We start from the raw sequence: 23,307 nt of genomic DNA on the forward strand, positions 1-23,307 counted from the left end.
GCCCATTACTAAATTGGCAAAATCCCTGCTGAGATTTTAGAGTTATTTATATGTTTTAGATAAACTCATTGTAATTGGCTGGAAAATGACCCTAAAAAGTATGCACATGCTAATGCCTAGGGATCTTTGCCGATGTAATTAAGCTGAAAATTTTGAGACAGGGAGATTATTCTGGATTGTGTGAGTGAGCTATAAATACAATTGTAGATATTCTTATAAAAGGGAGGCAGAGGGAGATTTTGGAAAGATGAGAAGTAGGAGCTTGGACTATAGCTCAGTAGAAGAACACTTGCCTAGCATGCATGAAGCTTTAGGCCTCATGAGAAGCAGGGAGTGAGATTACAGAGGTGGACAGTAGAGAGATGTGGCCACAAGACAATACATGCTGGCAACAACCAGAAACTGAAAGATGAAAAGAAAGCATGTTCCTCTTGAGCATCTGAGGGAACATGACCTTAGAGAACACATCATTTCAACTTAGGCATGCTAACTTCAGACTTCGGGCCTCAGAACTGTGACAGAAAAAAAATTTTTTTTGTTAGACTCTCATTGTGTAGCCCAGGCTGGCCTCAAACCCACGATTCCCCTGCCTTAGCCTCTGAATGCTGGTTTACAGGTGTGCACAACCACATTGGCTGGAGAGAATAAATTTTTAAGCAACCAAGTTTGTGGTCATTTTTTACAGCAGCTGTAGGAAACTAATACACTATTCTTCCTTTCTTGGGCATATGGTTTACAAATATTTCTCTCACTCTGCAGTTTGTATTTTTCTTCTCTTAAAGGCTCTTTTTCAGAGCAAAAGTTGTTTTTTTTTTTGATGAAGTCAATTCATACAATTTTTCTCTTATGAATTGCGGTTTTGTCATCAACTCTGAGAATTCTGCCTAGTTCTAGTCACCTTAACCTTTTCTATCTTCTTTTTTAAAGTTTTATAAGCTTATATTTTGCATTTAAGTTTGTGGCTATTTTGATTTTTTTTTTTAAGATATGAAGTCTAGATCAAGGATCTTTTTAAAATTTTTGCCTAGAGATGACCAATTTCTTTGGAACCTTTTATTCATCCAATGAATTATTCTTTTGCATCTTTATTGCCTACAGAACTGTGAAAAAATAAATTTGCTTTTTAAGCCATTTAGCATTTTGTTCTGGCAGCTCTAGTAAAAAATACAGGAAGGGCTGACATGGTTGCTATTTTGAATTTTCTCATCCATGAACATGGTAAGTCTCTTGATTTATTTGTACATATTGTACTACATTTAGGCTTGAGTATTTTCCTTTGAATACTAGTAAATGATATTGAATATTAATTATGGTTTTCATACGATAGTTGTTAGTAAAAAAACAACAACAAGACCAACCTCTGTTGGTCTTGTATCTTGTGACCTGGTTGAGCTCACTTTTTAGTTCTCTGTTTTTGTAGATTCTTTGGGATTTTGTACAATCCTCACCTGCAAATAGGAACAGTTTTGCTTCCTCCTTTCCAATCTACAAGTCTTATCTCTTTTACCTTATTACTAATGGCCAGAACATTCAGTACAAGGTTGCTTCATGGTGGCAAAAAAAGATACTCTTGCCTTTTTCTTTTTTATTTTTGAAAGGCTTGATTTGCATATAATTTACATAACATACTTGTCACATTTTTATTTAAATTAAATTTATTTTAATTGATATATGAAATGTAAAAATTATATATTAAATGGGTGCTATGTGAGATTTTAATACATGTATGTATTATGTAATGTTTAAATTAAGTTAAACATGTTTATCAAACATTTATTACTTCTTTATGCTAAAAATACTCAAAATCCTTTCTTTCTATCCTTTTGGATTATACAAGACATTATTGACAGTCACACAACTGTATGATAATACACCAGACTTCTTACTCCTATCTTACTCTATGATTCTTAATGTTAGGGGAAGCATTCAGTATTGCATCTAGCTTCCACTGATTCCACTGCTGCAGGCAGATGAGCCCACCCTGTCACTAGGTATGGGTTTTCTTGTTCCATCTCTGCATATACATATATATATATATATATATATATATATATATGTATTTTTTCAGTCTATGCCTATTGTTGATCCTGAATTGCAGGCCTCTCCAGGATCCAGCTCAGGTTATATAGACTTAAATAAAATACCCCAGGGAAGTCACTGTAGTGTCATTTTTCAAATATACCAAGTTCATTAGTCAGTCCACTGTGATCTTCTGTACACTTTTGGTATTTTTTACAGTATTTTGTCAAATTCTTTATAGGACACTTAGTTGTATTTAGAGGAAAGTAGGAGGTGGGGGAAAGTCAATGTATTGTATCTTGTCCCTAAACCACATATTTTTAAAAGCTATCAAATAATACATAATAATAATATGTTTTTCTTCAAAGATGAACCTAGACTATCCAATTGTTACTATGGAACTTAGAGGTACTTTAAACTATTTCTTGGTTTGCAAAGGTTGACTGTGAATAAGGAGAATAGTAATTCTGCTGTAAGTGTTAAAAATAAAAAAGGAGCTAGACTGGTAATTGAGATTGGGCACACCTGTGGTTGGGTCTTATTGGGTGAGGAACAGGATATTACTGTGACTTCAGTGTTAGCTATTTAAACACAGCTTATGCTCTTCAGGCATTTTGCCAGTCTACATGCAGCAACAGAGCTTAACTCATTAGTCAAGCACTCCATGTTTATGATGGTGGTAGGTCTATTGCATCATTTAGTTATGGAGCATTAGCCTTAAAATTCTGGTGCAATGGACCAGGGGCATGAACTTCCGTTCTGAGAGAATTAAAGGGTACAAAGGTAGGTGGTTTGGAAGAGATTCTGAAGGTGGCTAGGAATGGAAAGAAAAATAGTCCTCTAAATAAGAGATTTAGAGGTTTTCACAAATTACATAATGAACTTCTAAATACATCTGAATACATTTCTCATTTGTGCATGCTTCCACTGCAAATGGAATGTATTAACATCATCTAATTTACAAAATCCAATACTTTGCCATTTAAATTCTTTATTTCATTCTGAGTTATTCCTGGTCTAAATAACTAAAGACAGAGCTTCTTTATCATTCCAGTAAAAAGTGACTGAGCTTTAGTAAATTTAATGGTGCATGTCCACTTGCATTAGGAATTTGTTGACATGGTTATTATATACTCGTTCCCAGTATTTCTTAATTTAATGTTCTTTATCTCTTGGCAAAAAAGTTCTGTTTTTGTATATAGCAGATCTTCCCAGAAGTTTGAAGTAAGCAGCAGTTTTAAGGGAAGGAGAAAATTATACCAAAATGGCAATAATAATATTTTAAAACTAGAGACCTGAAGTAATCATCAAAATGCAGAACTGCAAAGAGACATCTTTACAAATTTACAAGAACAAGAATGACCATTTTGAAGCCTATTGTGAACTGAATACTTCAATAAACTCAAAAGCCTCAGATATCAAATGAATGTTTCAGGCGCTGAACCAATCCGCAAAACTAACTCAATTTCTGCCCATAACTTGAAGTGATGTTTTAAACAAGCAGACTTACCTTCTTGACATTCTAGAATACAACCTGGCTTTTGGTCTCATCGTGTGACCTTGAGCAACTCATAGCCTGAGAAATGTGTAAGCTGCTTGTGAGCAAGAATCTGCTGTAATTGTTCTATAGACTGGCCATTGTTCCCAGAAGTGTGCTTGGTGTACAGTAGGTGCTCAATAAATGATTGTGGATTGTATGAACCTTACCTTTCATGCTAATAAATTTGGTTTTTGTTAGAATTTAAATTATGGTAACTGTTAAGGTCCTTACATTAATGTATAACTCACACTCCACTGCAACCTTGTTTGTTCTTTAAAATTTAGCCAGCTTCACTATCTTTGGACATCTTCCTGGACTGTGTTCACTCTGGTCTAATGCACTCAGGTCACACATCTTCATTTGTTATTTTCTAGAACCTTTATTTCAATCCATTACCATTCTTCTTGAATGCTGTAGCTTGACAGTAAGCTCTAAAATTAAGTGTTATGACTTTTCCAATTTTTTTTTTTTCAAAATTGTTTTGGCTATTCTGCTTCCCTTGCCTTTTCACACACATTTTAGAATTACCCTCTTGATTTTACCCCCCGAAAATGTGCTAAGATTTTTATTGAAACTGTGTTGGATCTACAGATCATTTCTGTGAGAATTGACATCTTAAAATTAATTTTTTCCAATCCGTAACCAGGATCTGTCTCTAAATTTACTTGGGTCTTCTTTATTTTGTCAACTCCTGCACATATTTTGGTAGGGTTACACCTAAGATTTGGATTTTTAATGATCTTATAAATAGTATATTGTTTTTGATTTTGTCTTCCAAATTTCCACTGTTAGTATATAGAAACACAATTTAATTGTGTATATGAGCTTTATACTAAAGAGCATGCTAAACTCACTTATTACTTGTGTTAGTTATCTGGGAATACATATATTCTCCTGCAAAGATTTTTGAAATGGATTTGCAGTGCTGGGGATTGAACCCAGAGCCTTTCACATGCTAGGGAAACTCTGTCCTGGTGAGGTGCAGACCCAGATCACAAATTTTCAGTTTTAAATACTTTATTCTCTTTTTCCATTGAGAATTTACACATATTCATTAATTTTTATTCATTACTACATAGAATATTGTTATATTAGCTGCTTTAAAAGTTTGCCTTATAAGTCCAAATCTTAGTAATTTAAGGTTGGCTTCTATTGATAGTCATTTCCTTTACTATTTTTTCATATTTCCTGGATATTTTTATATCAAATAATTTTAGATTGTATCCTGGATGCTTTGAGTGTTATATTTTTGGCTCCTGTTAAAATTCTCTGGATAATGCTGATTTTGTTTACTTGCTTGTTTTAGATGGCAATGAACCTAGTTATGTTCAAACTTAAAATTCAGTCTTGTCTCTGTGGAAAGTGAATTAAATGTCTTATCTATTTTCATAACCTTTACCATATTGCTTTGGGTCTTTCCTGTGAACATACCATTTAAAGCATGGTCTGAGACTTAAATGGTTGCTTAAAGAAATTTAATTTCTATGTAGCTCAGGATTGACACTGGCACCTGTTCAGATTCATATAAACAATTAAAGAAACTTTTCTCCAGCATTCTCTATGGGACCCCTTCCCATACTTTCTTGCCAATAACGACCTCTTTTCTTGCTCAAATGGCCAAAAATAGGGTTTCAACAAAATTTTGTTGCTCATACTACCAAAGCACAGCTCTTTGACTAGAGTATTCCTTCCAGACAAAGGTAGGAGACAAAAGAAATGGAAATAAAAGGGGTATTTCCGAACATATATTAGGGAGACCACAGAGGTCCCCTTTGTCAGTTACTCTGGCCAGAAAACCTGGTTTAGTCTACAATTTTTAGCTATTCCCTATCTTGGGGCAAAACTGCTGGAAAAAAGAGGGAGAAAAAAGGTGGAAAGTTCTTTCCCACATAGGTTATTTCTCTAAATTTTTATTTTCCTCCCTATTAGGATTTTCTTTTAGATCTTAAGTAGTTGCTTTTGAATATTTTCCAGAGTTATTTGTTGAATATAGAAGAGATAGACTTTAGTGAGTGTACTCAATTTTTGTTGGCATCAAAACTTTCTTTTATTAACCATGATGCATGATACTCACAGATTTGGTTAGTATAGGGGCCCTGGTGAGCTGGTTTTTGTTTGTTTGCTTATTTTATATGTTCATGTGATTCATGTGCATTTCTTTAGTTTTCAGCTTAAAAGATGTTCCAGCCTTATAGTGAAATTTTCCTGTATTGGTCATTTCTCCAAGGAGCATCTGTTCCTGTTTGTAATCATTGAGGCTCATGTGACATAAACTATAGGCCCTTAGTGGACAGAACTAGGAAATAATCTAAATATACATATATATATATACATACATAAATTTATTTGTCTGTCTACCATATGACATCACTATGAATTTATACTGTTATGAATATCAATCCAACACCTTATGGTCATTATTTCCTTTTCCCTTTTCAAATTTTAACTCCCTTATGCAACAGTGAGAATCCTGGCTTCTTTTATCTTTAGTACACTCATGTACTTACAATTACAGAATATACAAAAATAATTTTTTTTCAAGCCTGGTGCTGGTGGCTCATGCCTATAATTCTCAGTATTTGGAAGGCTGAGAACAGAAGGATAGTGGTTCTAGGACAGGATAGGCAAAAAATTTCACAAGACCCCATCTCAATGGAAAAACCTCTGCATGACGCACACCTGTCATCACAGTTATTCTGGAAGTGTAAATAAGAAGACAGAGGTCCAGGTTGGCCTGGGGCAAAAAGCAAGACTCTTATCACGAAAATAACAAAGGTCAAAGGGATGGAGTTGTGACTCAAGCAGTAGAGCACTTGCCTTGCAATGCAAGACCTTGAGTTCAACCCCTTGTACCACTGCCAAAAGAAATTGTTTCATAATTTCTATTGTATGCAACTGATGAAATCAGCATACTGTTTAGAGTTCCTTTATTTATTTATAGTTTTCTTTATCTTTAACTGAATTTATATAGTATGGTGTGGGTTAGATGGGCTTTTTTGTTTATTTTGGTACTGTCCATGTCAGTGTGGTTATATTACTAATTTTAAATAGAGTTAGGTTCTTCTGATTCTATTCTATTCATAATTTTAGTGAACAAATAATTTCCTTATTCTTGTGAATAGTTTCATGGTACTCTATTATATATATTCTGTAATATATAGTCATGTGGTACAAAACAATGTATTGGTCAAGATAGACCATATACATGAGTGTGGACCTATGAGATTATATTGCTTAGTGACATTTTAATAATAATCTTATGTTTGTGTAAGCATACTCTATGACATTCCCATGACAAAATCACCCCAGTGACTAATTTTTCAGAATATATCTATTTTTTATGTTTTTAATTGATATATTATGGATCCACAAAGTAATCTCATGATTTAAAAAACTGATTTTGCTTTAATGGTTATTTTCCCTTTCCTTTCATAATGTTATTTTTTATCTTTATGTTTTGTCATTTTTCCTTGTTTAAATTGGATACATATTTTCCATTTTATTGAAATATCCTTTAAAAAACAGATTCTGATTTACTAATTAGACATATTGCTATTCTATTCTCCAACCACTCAATTACTCTTATTATTTATTTATCTATTTTGTCTTCTTTGTGCTTTCTTTTGACTTATTTTGTAGTTCTCCAAAGTTAGTTGCTGGGAATTTAACTTGTTTGTATATTTTAATTTGACACTAATAAATGTCTAGGAATTTTACCTTGATTATTGTCTTAGATTTTGATATGAAGTGATTATGCTATCATATTTTAAAAAAAATAAAATTTTTTGCATGTCTTTTTTCTACTGAGAGTTGTTTAAAATTTTTACTAATTTTAAGATGAGATGGTCAGAACATTTTCATTAATACTGTCTAGTATTATTGCTTTGTTATCAGAAAGTACTTTTATAATATTTCTACTTTTCTAATGTAGTACAAGGGACTTTCATTGTGCTAACTTTATAGATGCTTACAGCATACTTTGGAAAAGTTCACCCCAACTATTATATTCCCTTAACCCCTTAATATCTTCTTTGTGAACCAATATATTATTAATGTTTGTGAGTGCTTCATGTGCACTTATGATAAGGACGAAAAGTTCAATACACACCATAAGATCTATATCCTTATTTATTTTGTCCAGTCTTTGTTGTACTGAGTACTATGGGTTAAAATCCCCTGTTATTTGAAGGTATCCATAAATATGTCATTTCATGTTTTTGAGTTTTGCTTATAAAGGTTAATGCTATGCTATTAAGCACATAGATATTCTTTACTGCTATATGTTTGCTGTTAATTGTGACTTTTATCATTAATAAGCATCATTTTCCATTCTTACTGATTTTTTCATTTGAAATTTATTTTGTCAGACATTAATATAAAAATGTCTATTTTAAAAAATTAGTTTTTGGCTATACTGGGGTTTGAAGTCAGGGCCTCACATTTGCTAGGCAGGTATTCTACCACTTGAGCCATGCCCAGACCTATACTCATTTTTTTTAAACCATTTTCTTGGTACACTTTTGCCTATCCTTTTATTTTTAGTCTCTATGAATTACTATATTTCAAGGGTTTCTTTTCCATAGGGAATATATTTGAGTTTTTCTTTGTAAGCCAAATTGAAAAAAATCTGTTCTTTTTAATACTGCGTTAGGTTTATTCAAGTTCATTGCCATTAAAGACATGGTTGATTTCAACTTTGTCCTATTATATTATGACAGAATAGATAAGTGCATGATGTTTTTTCTTATGTTTCTTCCTGTAGTTGATTAATTTTAGCTCTTCTAGTAATTATATTTCTTTTGCTACATAGAAAGGTTTATATTTTTGTTCTAGTGGTTAACTTTGTACTCACATTATATTTAATAACCTTAGCTGAATATTCCCTTATTAACTCTATTACTTTCTGGGTTGCCAGTTTTTTATGGGATTATTTAACTCCTTTCTTTCCTTGTTTTTCTGTGTGTGTGTGTGTGTGTGTGTGTGTGTATGTGTGTGTGTGTGTGTGTGTGTGTGTGTTACATGGGATTGAACCCAGGCTGCACATGCTATTTAAGCATTTTACAATTTGAGCAATTCCCCAGGCCTATTACAAATTTTAATAGAAAAACCAATATTGTTTTTAGTTTTTAGATATTTAATATAACTTGAAATGTCTTATAGTTTTCTTCTGTTTGATCATTTTTATTAGTAGAAATTTTCATCAACTATCTTCTTTTGATTATCATTGTCTGACTTCTTTTTATAGGACTTTGGTATAGATAAGAATTGGTTGCATCTCTGAACTTTTCTGAATAAGACTGAAGGTTGAGGGTAGTTTCCAAGATCTCACACTCTAAAATATCCTCTTCTTTCCACACATCAAAGTGTGGTTTCTTTTTTGTAGGGCTTTTGGATGATAGGAGGAAGAAGTAGGTTCAGATGTCCTTATATGTTGACAATTTTTGTCTTGTAAGATGGTTCATTTTCCCATCTTACTTCTTTTTCCTTTTACTGTGCATTTTTTAAAAAGTTGTCATTTTTACCCTTTGTAATCTTTTCTACCTACAAAGAGTTGCTTTTCCAAGACTGCTTCCTTGAGACTGATGCACTTTTAAGTTCCTTACCTAAAGTCTGACTTTGGAGAAAAACTTTTCAATATTTTCATACTTGCAGGTAGATTTTTTTTTCTTATAGTGATTTTATATCAATCTTAGGCTTCCTAATAGCTTTCCTTTTGCATCTGTCATGCAGTTTTTCTTGGACAGCCTTTCCTGTACACAATAGATGCAGTAGGAGTCTTAAGTGTCAGTTCAGGGTCATTTCTTTCTTGTTTTTGTGCTTAAAGAAAATTTGGACTTTGAAGTTTCGCTAGACTTGGTGGTATTGTGGAATTTTATTTGCTCTTGTTCTTTATTGCTTTTGTGAGGAGGGTAGATGTGTTAGGAGATTTGGATTAATTGGCAAAATGAAACAGGCACCACAAGGACAAACTATATTTTGGAAATCAGAGCTTCACATCATTTCTTACTTAGTTTTGGAGCTGTAGAATGATAAAATGCACACTAAGCAGATAAAATACTGATGTTTTGAGGAAAATGCATCAGTGAGACTCAATGAAGATAAGAAAAGCATATTTTCTAAGAACGCTTGATAAAACACTCATAGACAATGTATTATCAGTGGATATTCTAAATATTTAGAAGAGGCTAATTTTTTTTTTTTTTACAGTACTGGGGCTTGAACTCAGGGCCTTCACCTTGAGCCACTCCACCAGCCCTATTTTTGTGATGGCTTTTTTGAGATAGAGTCTCATGGAACTATTTGCCTGGGCTGGCTTTGAACCGCCATCCTCCTGATCTCTGCCTCCTGAGTAGCTAGGATTACAGGTGTGAGCCACCAGCACCCAGAAAGGCTAATTTTAAAGTTTAATGAAGGATTATTTTCTAGACCCCCTGAACTTCTTTTAGAGTTTGAGAACTAGATATATTTTCAATAATATTCTTTCTAGTATAATTCCATTATTCATTACAGGGAATAGAAGTCTATTTTACTCTTTTATACAATGAGCATATTAGCAATTAACGTCAAACTGGGCTCGCTAAATTTCTAACAAAGATACTTATAAAGAACTAGATACGGTGGTACACAACTACAGTCCCAGCTACTCAGGAAGCTCAGGCAGGAAGATCCCTTGAGCCCAGGAGTTCCAGGCCAGCCTTGCCAACACAGTGAGACTCTGTATCAAAAAGAAATTACTTAAAAAAATTAAAAAATGATTGTAGAGTTGTATTTGATTTTGGTTGAGTATCATAAATAGTAGATGAAAACAAAACCTTAGCTAAAATGGACAGAACAAAGACATAGCAGAAAATCAAAAGAAAAATTCAAAACCTCTCTAAAATCAATATATTGAAACTCTCAATACCTGACTTTTTATGGTAATGATGGGAAGTTGTACTTACACACTTAGTAATTCATTTTTATCCCGTCTCCTTGTAAAAACATGAATTACAGACTTCATGAAGAAGAATAACTATTATGAGTGCCTACTTTGTGCCAATCACAGTCTGTGAACATTATAAGATTACTTAGGACTTTGGGAGTTGCCCATAGGTAGAACACTTTTCTAGCATGCGTGAGGTCCTGGGTTCAATTCCCAGCACACCCCCCCCCACACACAAAATTACTTAAAAGATGAGCCTGTTTTTATTTTTTATATTAGAGATTATACTTATATAATTATACTTACACTTATATAATTATACTTATATTAGAGATTATACTTATATGTGTACTATCTAGAATACAGGTATGGGAACTATTTCTGTCTCGTTCTGTACATTCATTCATTATTTACATATGACACTAAGGAATATAGCATCTGTGCGTAATTTTGATATGTTATAAAATGTCTGCTTTGGCCTTTGAAAACGATGCTACCACTTTACTTAATAAGTTTAAACATATCCAATCAATTTCTTCTATCACACAATTTGTTTTTTTTTCATTTTTGCAAATGAGTAAAATCATTAACTTTGTGAACATTTTACTATGATACTTAACACAATTTTATGGTATAATCTGAGATTGAAAAATGAATACAATTGTACTTACCATAAAGGATTGCAAGCAGAGACAGTGGCATGACAAGTAGTCCCACTAGCATATCAGCAATGGCTAGGGACATTAAGAAGTAATTGGTGGCATTGTGCAGTTTCTTTTCCATGCTTACTGCCATGATAACAAGGATGTTGCCACCTATTGTCATGATTATTATTACGACGATTGAAAGTGCTGGCCAATTTTGTACCCCGTCTGGGAATTTGAAGCGTCCACCATCGGAGGTATTGAAAATGTCAGTTACTATAGCAGCTACTGGACTCACAGAAATATCACATTGCCAAACCAATAGGCCAATAAGGTGCACACTGAAAATTAAGAGAAAAAAAATCGATTAGGTATATATTATATTGCTTACACACAATATATTTCATAAATGAAACAATTGCTTCTCCTTCAACTACCAAGATCACCATTGTCATTAATCATCCTCGTCCTCATCATTTTGACTCTCCTAACTAAACCTCAAGATTTCTTTCTATCCAAAGATTACTTCCACCTAGTGATTACTATTATATAGATGGGAAAACCAAAGTCCAAAGAGGTTAAGAAACTTTTTAAGTCAAACAATCAAGAAAGTAGCAGGGCCAGGATCCATACTAGGGTTTAAGTGATTTCAAAGGGTAGTTTTTAAAACTTGTACTCCATTTGATTTTTTTGTAATGGTTTATTCTTTATATTTTAAAAATATTAACTTCTTCAAAATATCCTTTGAGATTGCTGAAAAGGGAATAAAGGAATCCAGTGGTCCGACAAGAAAATTAAAGATTTCCTTCTTTTGCAGCAAGGTTAAGAAAGAGTAAGTTGTCATGAGATCCACTTCATGAAAGTGTTTGAAAGAGGCACAGAGGATTGTGACAACAGTACATATTCTATGTTGCTGTTCAATTTCTTGCCTTGTGCTATAAACTTTCTATCTACCACTCTCCTCATTTCTGTCCTATACATGTGGTGATGATTAATACCTGTGGGAGTGCTACTTTACATGAGCTAGGAACTAAATCTCTTAAATCATTTAAAATGTATATTTTATATTGTCTATAAGTAAATTCTACTAGTAGGAATTTCAGGCCAGGTAGCAATCTAATGCAAGAGAGTTGGTCATGGTTGTCTTTTGTACATTCCAAATTAATTTCCTCTGATGGTTATATGAGACTTATTCAAGTTACACACATAAGTGTTCTGTCAAAGTGAAAGTTCTTAAAGTGGCTAATTAAAACACATTCATTTCCTTCAGAAAACAAAGAAGACAGAAAACCATGTTCAATATTTCCTGCTTAAAAGCAAGGAATATTATCTTTGAATGGATGCTTTAAAATTATTCCACGTGCAGTAATAGTGATTTAACGAGTATTGAACAGTAATATGAGAATACCTTTCCTACATGTAATGGTTGTTAAACCATGATATTACTTATGGGGAGAAAATTGCCTCTGCTGGCACAATATAATTTTGTATGCTAAATAATGCTAAGCAATTTCTATGTAAGATGGTTGGAAGATTTTTTTCTGGAGTTGGAAAATTGGAACACATGACATTAACATCCAGTGTCTATAAATTCTCCATGTAATTGTTTTTATCTCATTGTTTCATTCACTTGTTTTTTGAACTGAAAATTTTACCCCTATAAAGAGAAGATATACATATGATTTGATTGATTCATTGATCATTGACATTATCAAAGGAATTTAAGTTAGTAAAACTTGATGATTATGATTACCATAATCATATCACATCCATAATATTACACACATGGTACTTTTTGAACCAAAACTGGAATACTTAGCCTGAAAAGATATTAGCATGATTTAAACTTAAGTAAAAATATTATAATTTGTTAGTAGTTAATGGGGTTTGAATTTTCTAGGCAGGCACTCTACCACTTGAACCTTGCTTCCAGCCCTGCTTCTATGTTTTTAAAGACAATGAAGACATTATGAAAATATTTTTGACAATATCATTCTATAATGGATAGAAAACTAACACTTCAGGGATTTAAAGTAAATTCATTAATCAAAGCTATGTGATATTCCAAACAATATGAAAGATAGAGGGAAACACAATAACTTTTATCACATAATGAGAAGGAATCAGCAAATTCTTTGAAATGTATTATCTTCCTAGAACATAAAAAATATGCAAAAATAATGAATGATTCGAAAACCTGTATCAAACCAGGCATAGTGGCCTGTATTCCCAGCTACTTAGAAGGTTGAGGCAGAAGGATTGCTTTGAGCCCAGGAGTTTGAGGTCACTTATAGTGAGACTATATCTCTTAAAGACATCTGTTACATAATTAATCTGTGATTAATAGAAATAATTGAAATGAAGGACCAATTAAATAGAAGCAAGTTATTTACTCTAAGCTTTGATTACTTTTCCACTATATTTGGCATGTGGTCAATGCCCTGGCCTTATGACCTCTATGTTTCTTTGACCAGTCACTTAAACTATCAAAATATCAATTTCCTCATCATATAGAGTACAGGCATGATCGCTACAACATGGTTGCTGTGAAAATTAAATGGTATAATTTATATAAAGTCCTAAAAATAGTACCTGTGTCATAATAAGACCTCAGTAAATTTTAAAGTATATCTTTTTTCTTCAATATTTGTTCTTTATTTTTTTGGTGTTGAAAATTGAACCTATGGCTTTGCATCAGCTAAACTGGCACTCTACCCCCAGCCTACCCTCAAAGTTAAGCGTATTTTATGGTTGCTGTATACAAGCTCGTGTATTTCAAAATTTGCCAAAAATTTAAACCCTTATTTTATTTCAAGACCATTGTTATCTATGCAGAACTGGGCTCAGTTATTTTATTTTATTTCATTTCATTTTGGTGCTGGGGATCAAGCTCAGGGCCTAGTGAATGGTAAGCAAGTACCACTGAGCTACACTCTCAGCCCTTTCTGACAGTAATTTTAAATTTACACATTCTTCCAAGGTCTACTTTGGCTTCGTTAATGAAAGGCTTGTCCTGCTGCATTAAAATTTTTTTTTTCATTTATATTAGTTGATAACAATGTCAATTAGTCCAACATGACTTTATGCTCAAATAATATGCCATATCTTTGATTATTAGCTGCAGAACCACAAATGTATTTATCCTTAAGCATAGTGAATAAGGAATAGAAAAATATGCAGTCCAATTGCAAATTTTCTAAGTAAATTATAAAAACATGTAAATCCTTTCATATATCTCTAAAAATGGTTGATGAATGCAGGGTAAAATTGTACATAATAAAAATGAAATAAGTATGCCCAATTATAAATTTTATAATTTGAGTATCTTAAAATTTGGGTAGAGGGGGAATTCCAAGATGGCGGCTAGAGGTAGGAAGCAGAAAGCGAGCCTCCTATAGTGAAATCTTGGAGAGACGCTGGAGACACACTTTGCAGGTATAATCACCGAGAAAAGGCATAACTTTGACCCCTCCACATCTCCAGCCGGCGCAGAGAATCTCCACTTCACGTTAAATGGAGAACCGAAGAGGGCCCCTGGGGCTGCCAGTGGCCGGCACCCATACGGCTTGGGAAGACGCGGACCAGGTGAGCTTCGCGGTACCACGGTAGCCCCACAGACAAGCCTGGGCCAGAGCAGCATAGCCCCCTGGACAGACTGACCTCCACCCGGGAAAAAAAGAGAAACTGAGTACTAAGCAATAAGAACAGTTAAGACACGCTGGAAAGAGGGTGGGGCGCCCTGAGCGCTGAAGATTGGGGAAGGGAATCCTTCCCGGGACTGTAAATAAATGAGCCGGGCGGGTCGGAGAGGCTCTGGTGGGAGCGGGGCGCGCCCAGCAACCAGGAGCGGGGACGCTTGTGAGAGGAGGGAAGACCCACTTCCCACGTGAACTGTAAATAAACACGCAGGCCTGACAATGCGGGGCAGTGTCACCTTTCCCAGTGCTTGGAAAGGGGAAAGCCTGTAGCAGAGGCTCCCGCACAGGAGAACTCTGAGCAAACAAAGCCTGTGGAACCAGATGAGTGCTAGCTCACCCCAGAGATCTGCATAAATAATGCCGCCAGCTACAGGCTGAGAGCAGCAGGCAGGCAAGCCACAGTTGCAGATACCACTCTCAGAACTGCCTCCAGACGCTTTTTTTTTCTTTTTCTCCCTACCTTTGATGAGAGAACAACCGAATTACACCTGCAAGCCGAAAAACTTACTGAAACTGTATTGCATTTGAACTGGGGACACTTGGTGGGGCTTTTTTTTTTTCTTCTGTGTGTGTGTGAGTGTAGTTTTGTTCTACTTTATGCATCCCCTTTGATGAGACAACTACAGAACAACATCTGAGGCACCAACTCCAGGACTGGAGATTGAGACGGACATCCAAATTATTAAGACTGAAATTGCATTGCATATAAACTTGGAAGTTTTTTTGTTTTTTTTTTTAATTTTCTATTTTCCATTTTATTTTAATTCATTTTTATATATAGATATTACTTTCATATACTTATTTTTTATTTTTTTTATCTTTGATTTTCAATCCTCTCTCTGTCTCTCTATTGTCAGTTCAGCTTACTGTCGATTAGTACACTAACACTCCCTGTTTATACCTTTGAACCTCTCTTGTCTGATACCTTGTTCTGCTTTCTCCCTCTTGTCTGTATATTTGTTTTCCCCTTTTCTTTAACTTCTTGCTTTCCATCTCAGCTCACTCTTCCATTCTCAATATTACCATTGTTATTATTACAAGCTAGAAAATACTTAATTACACACAGTACAGGGACAGTAACAACACCAAGGACAATGACAGGAAGACAGAAAAAACAGGGAAACCAGTTTCCCCACAGCAAAAAATTAGTACAGGAAGCAGAGGGGAATGAAGAGAACAGAAACTCAGATCCAGACTCCAACAAAATGAAGACAAACTATGCCAAAGGACCCAATGAAGCCCACAAGAATAATTTAAAAGAAGACATACTACAAGTACTCAATGAGAATTTTATAGAGATGATACTGGATAGGGTCAACCAAAATGTACAGGAGACACTCAAGAAATTCCAAGACAATAAAAATAGAGAATTTGAAAAAGCAAAAGAAGAAATAAAGGAAACCATAGAAGCACTGTATAAACACCAAAGTGAAAGAGAGAACACAATGAATAAATGGATAAATGAACTCAGGACAAAAATAGACAACAATAAAGAAGAAAACTGCCAGGATATGGAAAACCTCAGAAAAAAGAACGAAACAGAACTGCAAAACAAAACGGAAGGCCAATCCAGCAGAATAGAACAAACAGAAGACAGAATCTCAGAACTTGAAGATGAAATGGTAATTAAAGGAAAAACTGAAGAACTATTAATTAAACAACTCAAGACCTGTGAAAAGAAAATGCAAGAACTCACCGACTCCATCAAAAGACCAAACTTGAGAATCATGGGCATCGAAGAAGGAGAAGAGGTGCAAGCGAAGGGAATGCGTAATATATTCAACAAAATAATAACGGAAAATTTCCCAAATCTAGAGAAAGATATTCCCATACACATGCAAGAGGCCTCCAGGACACCAAACAGACCAGATCAAAATAGAACTACTCCACGACATATCATCATTAAAACAACAAGTTCAGAAACTAAGGAAAGAATATTGAAGGCTGTAAGAGAGAAAAAACAAGTAACATACAAAGGTAAACCCATCAAAATCACAGCAGACTTCTCAACAGAAACATTAAAAGCAAGAAGAGCGTGGGGTGAGATCTTCCGGGCACTGAATGAAAATAACTTCAACCCCAGGATACTCTACCCAGCAAAGCTATCATTCAAAATAGATGGAGCAATAAAAGTCTTCCATGATAAGCAGAAACTAAAACAATATGTGACCACAAAACCACCATTACAAAAGATTCTGCAAGGGATCCTGCACACAGAAAGTGACACCCAACTTAACCATGACAAGGCAGGCAGCACCAAACCACAGGATAAGAAAAAGCAAGACAGTAGAGAGTAACATCAAGTTAGGTACACACAATCAAACCTTCAAACAACTAAGATAACTAAATGGCAGGAATCACCACATACCTATCAGTACTAACGCTTAATGTTAATGGACTTAATTCATCCATCAAAAGACACCGTTTGACAAAATGGATTAAAAAAGAAGATCCAACAATTTGTTGCTTACAGGAGACTCATCTCACCGACAGAAATAAGCATATGCTTAGGATGCCAATGGCCCCCGAAAACAAGCAGGAGTAGCAATACTTATCTCTGACAAAGTAGACTTCAAACCTACATTGATCAAACGAGATAAAGAAGGACATTCCATACTAATAAAAGGGGAAATAGACCAAAAGGAAATAATAATCATCAATCTGTATGCACCCAATGTCAACGCACCCAATTTCATCAAACATACCCTGAAAGACCTAAAAGCATATATAAACGCCAACACAGTGGCTGTGGGAGACTTTAACACTCCATTATCATCAATAGATAGGTCATCCAAACAAAAACTCAATAAAGAAATCCAAGATCTAAAATATGCAATAGATCAAGTGGACCTAGTAGATGTCTACAGAACATTTCATCCAACCTCTACACAGTATACATTCTTCTCAGCAGCCCATGGAACCTTCTCCAAAATAGATCATATCCTAGGGCACAAAGCAAGCCTCAGCAAATATAAGAAAATAGAAATTATACCATGCATTCTATCTGATCACAATGCAGTAAAAGTAGAACTCAACAACAAAAGTAAAGACAAAAAACATGCAAACAGCTGGAAACTAAATAACTCATTACTTAATGAAGAATGGATCATCGATGCAATAAAAGAGGAAATTAAAAAGTTCCTAGAAGTCAATGAAAATGAAAACACAACCTACCGGAACCTATGGGACACAGCTAAGGCAGTCTTGAGAGGAAAGTTTATAGCCATGAGTGCATATATTAAAAAGATTGAAAGATCCCAAATCAATGACCTAATGATACATCTCAAACTCCTAGAAAAAACAAGAACAAGCAAATCCCAAAACAAATAGAAGGAGAGAAATAATAAAAATAAGAGCTGAAATCAACGAAATAGAAACCAAAAAAACCATACAAAGAATTAATGAAACAAAAAGTTGGTTCTTTGAAAAAATAAACAAGATCGATAGACCCCTGGCAAACCTGACTAAAATGAGGAGAGAAAAAACCCAAATTAGTAGAATTAGGAATGCAAAAGGGGAGATAACAACAAACACCATGGAAGTCCAGGAAATCATCAGAGACTACTTTGAGAACCTATATTCAAATAAATTTGAAAATCTAAAAGAAATGGACAGATTTCTAGATACATATGATCATCCAAAACTGAACCAAGAGGAAATTAATTACCTGAATAGACCTATAACACAAAATGAAATTGAAGCAGCAATCAAGAGTCTCCCCAAAAAGAAAAGTCCAGGACCTGATGGATTCTCTGCTGAATTCTATCAGACCTTTAAAGAAGAACTGATACCAACCCTCCTTAAACTGTTCCATGAAATAGAAAGGGAAGGAAAACTGCCAAACACATTTTATGAAGCCAGTATTACACTTATCCCAAAACCAGGCAAAGACACCTCCAAAAGGAGAACTATAGGCCAATCTCCTTAATGAACATTGATGCAAAAATCCTCAACAAATAATGGCAAAACGAATTCAGCAACACATCAAAAAGATTATTCACCACGACCAGGTAGGCTTCATCCCAGGGATGCAGGGGTGGTTCAACATACGAAAATCAATAAACGTAATAAACCACATTAACAGAAGCAAAGACAAAAACCACTTGATCATCTCAATAGATGCAGAAAAAGCCTTTGATAAGATCCAACATCATTTCATGATAAAACCTCTAAGAAAACTAGGAATAGAAGGAAAGTTCCTCAACATTATAAAAGCTATATATGACAAACCTACAGCCAGCATTGTACTTAACGGAGAAAAATTAAAACCATTCCCTCTAAAATCAGGAACCAGACAAGGATGCCCACTATCTCCACTCCTATTCAACATAGTACTGGAATTCCTAGCCAGAGCAATTAGGCAAGAAGAAGGAATAAAAGGAATACAAATAGGTAAAGAAACTGTCAAAATATCCCTATTTGCAGACGACATGATCCTATACCTTAAAGACCCAAAAAACTCTACTCAGAAGCTTCTAGACATCATCAATAGCTATAGCAAGGTAGCAGGATATAAAATCAACATAGAAAAATCATTAGCATTTCTATACACTAACAATGAGCAAACTGAAAAAGAATGTATGAAAACAATTCCATTTACAATAGCCTCAAAAAAAATCAAATACCTAGGTGTAAACCTAACAAAAGATGTGAAAGACCTCTACAAGGAAAACTATACACTTCTGAAGAAAGAGATTGAGGAAGACTATAGAAAGTGGAGAGATCTCCCATGCTCATGGATTGGTAGAATCAACATAGTAAAAATGTCGATACTCCCCAAAGTAATCTACATGTTTAATGCAATTCCCATCAAAATTCCAATGACATTCATTAAAGAGATTGAAAAATCTACTGTTAAATTTATATGGAAACACAAGAGGCCACGAATAGCCAAGGCAATACTCAGTCAAAAGAACAATGCAGGAGGTATCACAATACCTGACTTCAAACTATATTACAAAGCAATAACAATAAAAACAGCATGGTACTGGCACAAAAACAGACATGAAGACCAGTGGAACAGAATAGAGGATCCAGATATGAAGCCACACAACTATGAGCAACTTATCTTTGACAAAGGAGCTAAAAATATACGATGGAGAAATAGCAGCCTCTTCAACAAAAACTGCTGGGAAAACTGGTTAGCAGTCTGCAAAAAACTGAAACTAGATACATGTATATCACCCTATACCAAGATTAACTCAAAATGGATCAAGGATCTTAATATCATACCCCAAACTCTTAAGTTGATACAAGAAAGAGTAGGAAATACTCTGGAGTTAGTAGGTATAGGTAAGAACTTTCTCAATGAAACCCCAGCAGCACAGCAACTAAGAGATAGCATAGATAAATGGGACCTCATAAAACTAAAAAGCTTCTGTTCATCAAAAGAAATGGTCTCTAAACTGAAGAGAACACCCACAAAGTGGGAGAAAATATTTGCCAATTATACATCAGACAAAGGACTGATAACCAGAATATACAGGGAACTTAAAAAACTAAATTCTCCCAAAACTAATGAACCAATAAAGAAATGGGCATGTGAACTAAACAGAACTTTCTCAAAAGAAGAAATTCAAATGGCCAGAAAACACATGAAAAAATGCTCACCATCTCTAGCAATAAAGGAAATGCAAATTAAAACCACACTAAGATTCCACCTCACCCCTGTTAGAATAGCCATCATCAGCAACACCACCAACAACAGGTGTTGGCGAGGATGCGGGGAAAAAGGAACCCTCTTACACTGTTGGTGGGAATGTAGACTAGTACAACCACTCTGGAAAAAAATTTGGAGGCTACTTAAAAAGCTGGACATCGATCTACCATTTGATCCAGCAATACCACTCTTGGGGATATACCCAAAAGACTGTTACTCCAGAGGCACCTGCACATCCATGTTTATTGCGGCACTATTCACAATAGCCAAGTTATGGAAACAGCCAAGATGCCCCAGCACTGACGAATGGATTAAGAAAATGTGGTATCTATACACAATGGAATTTTATGCAGCCATGAAGAAGAACGAAATGTTATCATTCGCTGGTAAATGGATGGAATTGGAGAACATCATTCTGAGTGAGGTTAGCCTGGCCCAAAAGACCAAAAATCGTATGTTCTCCCTCATATGTGGACATTAGATCAAGGGCAAACACAACAAGGGGATTGGACTATGAGCACATGATAAAAGCGAGAGCACACAAGGGAGGGGTGAGGATAGGTAAGACACCTAAAAAACTAGCTAGCATTTGTTGCCCTTAATGCAGAGAAACTAAAGCAGATACCTTAAAGCAACTGAGGCCAATAGGAAAAGGGGACCAGGAACTAGAGAAAAGGTTAGATCAAAAAGAATTAACCTAGAAGGTAACAGCCACGCACAGGAAATCAATGTGAGTCAATGCCCTGTATAGCTATCCTTATCTCAACCAGCAAAACCCCTTGTTCCTTCCTATTATTGCTTATACTCTCTCTACAACAAAATTAGAGATAAGGGCAAAATAGTTTCTGCTGGGTATTGAGGGGGGGGGAGCGGGAGGGGGTGGAGTGGGTGGTAAGGGAGGGGGTGGGGGCAGGGAGGAGAAATGAACCAAGCCTTGTATGCACATATGAATAATAAAAGAAAAAAAAATTTGGGTTGAAAAACACTTCAAGTAGTTATCATGCCTATCCACTGGTCAAAATATTTTTATTTTCTACAAGAGTCCACAAGACAAACACTGAATGACTGCAGTGTCTTGTGGAATCTAAATACATCTGTTGTGAATTACAAAATAAAGTTGTGATGCTGGGATAAATTTTAAAAGAATATTACCTTGTTTCCTGGTTTCAATTAAATTTAACTTAATAAAGTCTTTTTGACCACCATTTATGGGAAATGTTTTATGGTTTTTGTTGTAATTTAATCCTATTTTATAGTTTTGCAATAAAAAATTAACTGTATTATAATCAAATCTAAATTTAGCATGTATTCAGTGGAATATATAAAGCCTTTTTATAGAGCAAGAATAACTTGGGTTTTTTAAAATAAATTTTTATTAGGATATATTCATTATACAGGGAAGATTCATAGAGACAATTCTGATTAAACTTATATTGTACATTAGTTACATTGCCCCCATCATCTCTCCCCCTCAACCTCCTCCCCACTCCACCTACAGCAATCATAAGAGATTTCTTAGTTCTTTTTCACATAGGTAATCTCCTATCCTTCACCCTCCCTTAATCTCCTTCCTTTACCCTCCCTTCTCCCATTAGTAGTACCCCCCCCCCCACTGTACCTATTTTACAGTCCTGGTTTTGGTTATTAATATTTAGGTTGATGTTCAAAGGGTTGTCTTAATATATGCCCACTGTGGATGTGTTTTACTTTGCCCCATTCAACCCCTTCCACTACTCTCCCTTACCCCTTTACCTCCCACCCCCCATGTTTCAACAGCTTTCAATATACATCCTTATATCCTCTACCTTCTCATCTTATGTTACTGATGCTCTATCATTCTCTTTTCCTTTCTTTCTTTCTCCGAGTTCCATAAAATAGTTCCACTACTATAAACATGATCTACATCTGAGTTTGTACATGATCATGCCTGTTTTTGTGTACATGTTTATCTTTGGATCTATCTTCTACATATGAGAGAAAACATGTGGCTTTTGTCTTTCTGATCCTGGCTAACTTCACTTAACATGATGTCCTCCTATTGCATCCATTTACCTTCAAACCACATGTCATTATTCCCTATGGCTGAGCAATACTCCATTGTATATATATACCACAATTTCTTGATCCATTCATCAGCTATAGAGCACCTGGGTTGTTTACAGAGCTTGGCTATTTTGAATAGTGCTGTGATGAACATTGGTGTACAGGTGTCTCTACTGTATCCTGTCTTATGTTTCTTTGGGCAGATGCCTAGGAGTGGTATCACTGGATGGCAGTTCTATCTCTAGTTTTTTGAGGACTCTCTATACTGCCTTCCATAGTGGTTGTACTAATTTGCATTCCCACCAGCAGTGTATAAGGGTTCCTGTTTCACCATATCATCACCAGCATTTGTTGTTGTTATTACCCTTGATTATGGCCATTCAAACTTGGGTGAGATAAAATAAAGAATTGACTGTATTATAATCAAACCTTATTTTAGCATGTACTCTGTGGAATATACAAAGCCTTTTTACAGAGAAAGAATAACAGGTTTTGCTCTTAAAATTTGCATTAATTATTATTAAGCCCACAGAAAGCTTATGAAATATGCACATAAAAATAATTTCTTTCTGAATGATGCAATTAATTTAGTCAGTTACTAAACTTTTAATGAAAATATAATTTTATCTGTTCAGTAGATAAAATGATCATTTAAACAGCTGAATGGATATTAAATCTACTGAGCTTTTGCATAACATGTGACAATGGGCATTGATAGAGGAGATGAATAGTCTCTTGTTTCAACAAAACAGAAAAATTTGCATATAAATCCCCAATTTCAT

The 23,307-nt window shown here is 34.8% G+C and overlaps 1 protein-coding gene across 1 annotated transcript in view; it reads right to left on the reverse strand.

Annotated features, from left to right (window-relative positions):
• Htr2c (5-hydroxytryptamine receptor 2C) overlaps positions 1 to 23,307 on the reverse strand; it is a 245,657-nt gene that overhangs the window by 108,032 nt on the left and 114,318 nt on the right. Inside the window, exon 4 of the mRNA XM_074062713.1 lies at positions 11,153 to 11,466. Coding sequence (XP_073918814.1) covers positions 11,153 to 11,466 — 314 coding nt within the window. The remainder of the gene's footprint in view (positions 1 to 11,152; positions 11,467 to 23,307) is intronic.

This window comes from Castor canadensis, chromosome X (genome assembly GCF_047511655.1).
Source record: "Castor canadensis chromosome X, mCasCan1.hap1v2, whole genome shotgun sequence".
Taxonomy (NCBI): domain Eukaryota; kingdom Metazoa; phylum Chordata; class Mammalia; order Rodentia; family Castoridae; genus Castor; species Castor canadensis.